Raw genomic sequence first — 3,245 nt, 5'->3', positions numbered from 1 at the left:
ATGTTTGTCGACATGAGCCACAGTAGCTAACTGTTAGTGATGTTGGTCGACATGAGTCACATTAGCTAACTATTAATGATGTTTGTCGACATGAGTCACATTAGCTAACTATTAATGATGTTTGTCGACATGAGTCACATTAGCTAACTGTTAGTGATGTTGGTCGGCATTAGCTACATTAGCCAACTGTTAGTGATAGTAGGAGTCTCTTAGTGACATTGGCCAAGCTTAATTGGCAACCTTAGCTGACTGTTAACGACATCAGCTAGCTCATAGCAACTTCAGCCAATTGTTGGCGACAGAAGCAATATTAGCCAAGTGTTAGCAGCATTAGCCATCTCTGAGGATTCGCAGTCAACTGTTCGTGACTTATGCCTGCTGTTAGCAACATTATCTAACAGTTTTTGGTTTTACGCGACTGTGTGCAATGCTAGCTAGCCAGTGCCAATGTCACCCGACTGTTGCTAATGTAGACGATTATCAGTAACTGTAACTTAGACTGTATATGAAAGAAATTAGGAACATTAGCCTAGTTAACTGTTAGAGACATTAGCTAGCTATTAACAATGTTAGCTGTTACAATATAGAATAAAAATACTTTCTTAATCCCCAAGGGGAAATTTGGTTGTTACAGCACAAAGATAAAGTTACCACCACCATAAATACCGATAAATAAGCAAAAATAAACAATAAAGACAAATAAGATGCAAAATGTACAGTAAGTGTAATAACTGACTGAACTGTGTGTGTTTTGTAGGTTTGCTTGTGTTTGTGGTTGGTATGATCATCAACATCCACAGCGACCACATCCTGCGCCGCCTCAGAAAACCTGGAGAGATCGTGTACAGGATCCCCCACGGTACCGCAGACCCACATCCTGATCCACACAGAACCCAACACATAGTCCACTGATTGGTCAGAAGGTTCCTGCTCACCTGCTGCTCCTACTGTCTTTTAGGGGGAATGTTTGAGTTTGTTTCGGGGGCCAACTTCTTCGGTGAGATCGTACAGTGGTGTGGTTACGCCGTGGCGGTGAGCTCTTTGCCAGCCTTCGCCTTCGCCTTCTTCACCGCCTGCTCCATCGGGCCCAGAGCCTACCAGCATCACAGGTACCTTTAGAACCCGATCTACACCAGCATGGATTCAGAATCACCCGATATATTATTTTAGTTTTTAGTCAGTTTTGAACAAAAACTCAAATTTCTACAAAAAGTCAATAATGATTCTTTATTTCTAACAACCCCTGATGTGTTCGCTCACTGGGAACTCTGGGCTTTGTTGGGTCTCTCCATGTGAAATATATTAACCGTAGTATTTACCTTCATTATGTTTACATATCAAATAATATGTGTGATATTAACAGTAATAGTTCACTTAGTCAGTTAAACTGGTATTCTACATAATGTTATAAGGCCCTAGCCGTAATATTTAAGCTTGTTGGGTTAATTCATAATGCTAAAGCTAATCTCAGCTCAGCTGGAAAATACTTTGTGTTGACGCGTGTTAAATGTACGACATAAGTAATGTTGATTTCACTTAAATAAAATAACTAACAGTCACTCGGCATCACTAATAGTCAGTTAATGTTGCTAACAGCTAGTTAATGTCATTAATAATCAGCTAATGTTGCTAACAGCTAGTTAATGTCATTAATAATCAGCTAATGTTGCTAACAGCTAGTTAATGTCATTAATAATCAGCTAATGTTGCTAACTTGAGTTCCTTTGGGTGACTAACAGTTGTTCATATTAAGCATTAATCTGCAGGAGTTTCTTTTATTGATTTATTTATTGCAAATACCTTTCAAAGAGCAGTTAGATCTCCTGCGATGCCTTCGTCCTGTTTTCAGAGCTCATGATGAAGAAAAGCTGCCGTGTTGTCTGTCTTGCTTTGCAGAGACTACCAGCGCAGGTTCGAGGACTATCCTCGCTGCAGAAGGGCTCTGATCCCGTTCCTCCTCTGACCAGCGTCTCTGTTATTACTGCTCATATTTTCCAATGTGCAGCAAAGAGTGATGGAACCAGTGGAAATAAAGACGGCATGAGACAGACGATGTGTTCGTGGTCATTTCAGCGTCCACTGCGGGGAGTCGGACCTGTTGTCTGTCTGCTGGTTCATATCCAAGCCTGATCCTGGACTTACAGTCTGACGAGGGCCACATACGCACAAAAGCAGCCAATTCCTCCTTTTTTATGCATTTTGACAAGTAGAATAAATGTTTTACATGTTATAAAATGTGTTTCTAAGACTCTTTGGTGCAGATTTCTGTATTCTGAAGCCTTTGTTCAGGTTTTAAACGACATTTTATTTCTAAAAACATGTTTTTTCTCTCCGACTGCTGACAGTATTTTAAATGATAAAAAGAAAAACGTAAATCTCTTCCATGAAAACCTTTGACTCCAATATGTGAATAAAATGAAGGAGAAAAAAAGTTTTTTGAAACTGATTTGTCCAAAGTTCACATTTCTTCTCCAGAAACTAAAGGAAGTTTGGTCACATTTAGATATTTAACGCATTTCAGAAGTAAAACCTAAACTCCTAAAAACCTGTAAGACACACATGATTGTATTAATGTCCGCACTAAGCTGGAGGACTTCATCTACACCCGCCAGCCAACACGGCTCCTCTGATGTCATCATAGAGCTACCTCACATGCTTTTATTTTGAAGCTGCGTGACGTTAGTACGTCGGAAGAGAGTGACGCAAACATCCACAACAAACATGGCGGACGGTGAGTTAATTGTTGACCATTGATCTCGTTTCTAGCGTTGTTATTGGAATTTAGTTTTCTTTTCTCTGCGTGTTCGCGGTTCGGTGCCGTGATTCGGTGCCCCGTTCGATCCGTTCAAGTTCTGGTTCCGCCGCCGGTGCGTGTTATTCAGCGCACACAAGGCGGTAACGTGATGCTAAGCTAACTTACCGCCGTTTCCAAAGCAGCACTGAAAGAAACGCTGTAGTTCAGCAAAACCCAGCAGAGATTCGGTTCCGTTCACGTTCACACCGAGACAAGAACCGGAATAAAGCCGCTAGAACAGAACTTTACCTCCAGTTGAAAGCAGCAGCAGAGTTCGGTAGAGTCCTCGGAACCAGCTCAGTTCAGACGTCTGCACTGACGGGAGCGAAAGATCAGCTGGATCCTCCATCACCGGATAGTTGATACGGGTCAGACACGAACCTGCAGCCAGTCGGTACCACAGTCCGGTAACAGAGAACCTGCAGTCTCTCGGTACCACAGTCCGGTACCA

General features: G+C 41.9%; 1 protein-coding gene across 1 annotated transcript in view; it reads left to right on the top strand.

The window, feature by feature from the left end:
• LOC103369991 (3-oxo-5-alpha-steroid 4-dehydrogenase 2-like) overlaps positions 1-2,431 on the top strand; it is a 5,555-nt gene extending 3,124 nt beyond the window's left edge. Inside the window, exons 3-5 of the mRNA XM_008298886.1 lie at positions 758-859; positions 959-1,109; positions 1,897-2,431. Coding sequence (XP_008297108.1) covers positions 758-859; positions 959-1,109; positions 1,897-1,963 — 320 coding nt within the window. The 3' untranslated portion in view covers positions 1,964-2,431. The remainder of the gene's footprint in view (positions 1-757; positions 860-958; positions 1,110-1,896) is intronic.
• The last annotated feature ends 814 nt before the right edge of the window (positions 2,432-3,245 follow it).

Source organism: Stegastes partitus, unplaced genomic scaffold, assembly GCF_000690725.1.
Source record: "Stegastes partitus isolate 25-593 unplaced genomic scaffold, Stegastes_partitus-1.0.2 Scaffold1358, whole genome shotgun sequence".
NCBI classification, from domain to species: domain Eukaryota; kingdom Metazoa; phylum Chordata; class Actinopteri; family Pomacentridae; genus Stegastes; species Stegastes partitus.
This window is presented reverse-complemented; position numbering and strand designations above follow the sequence as displayed.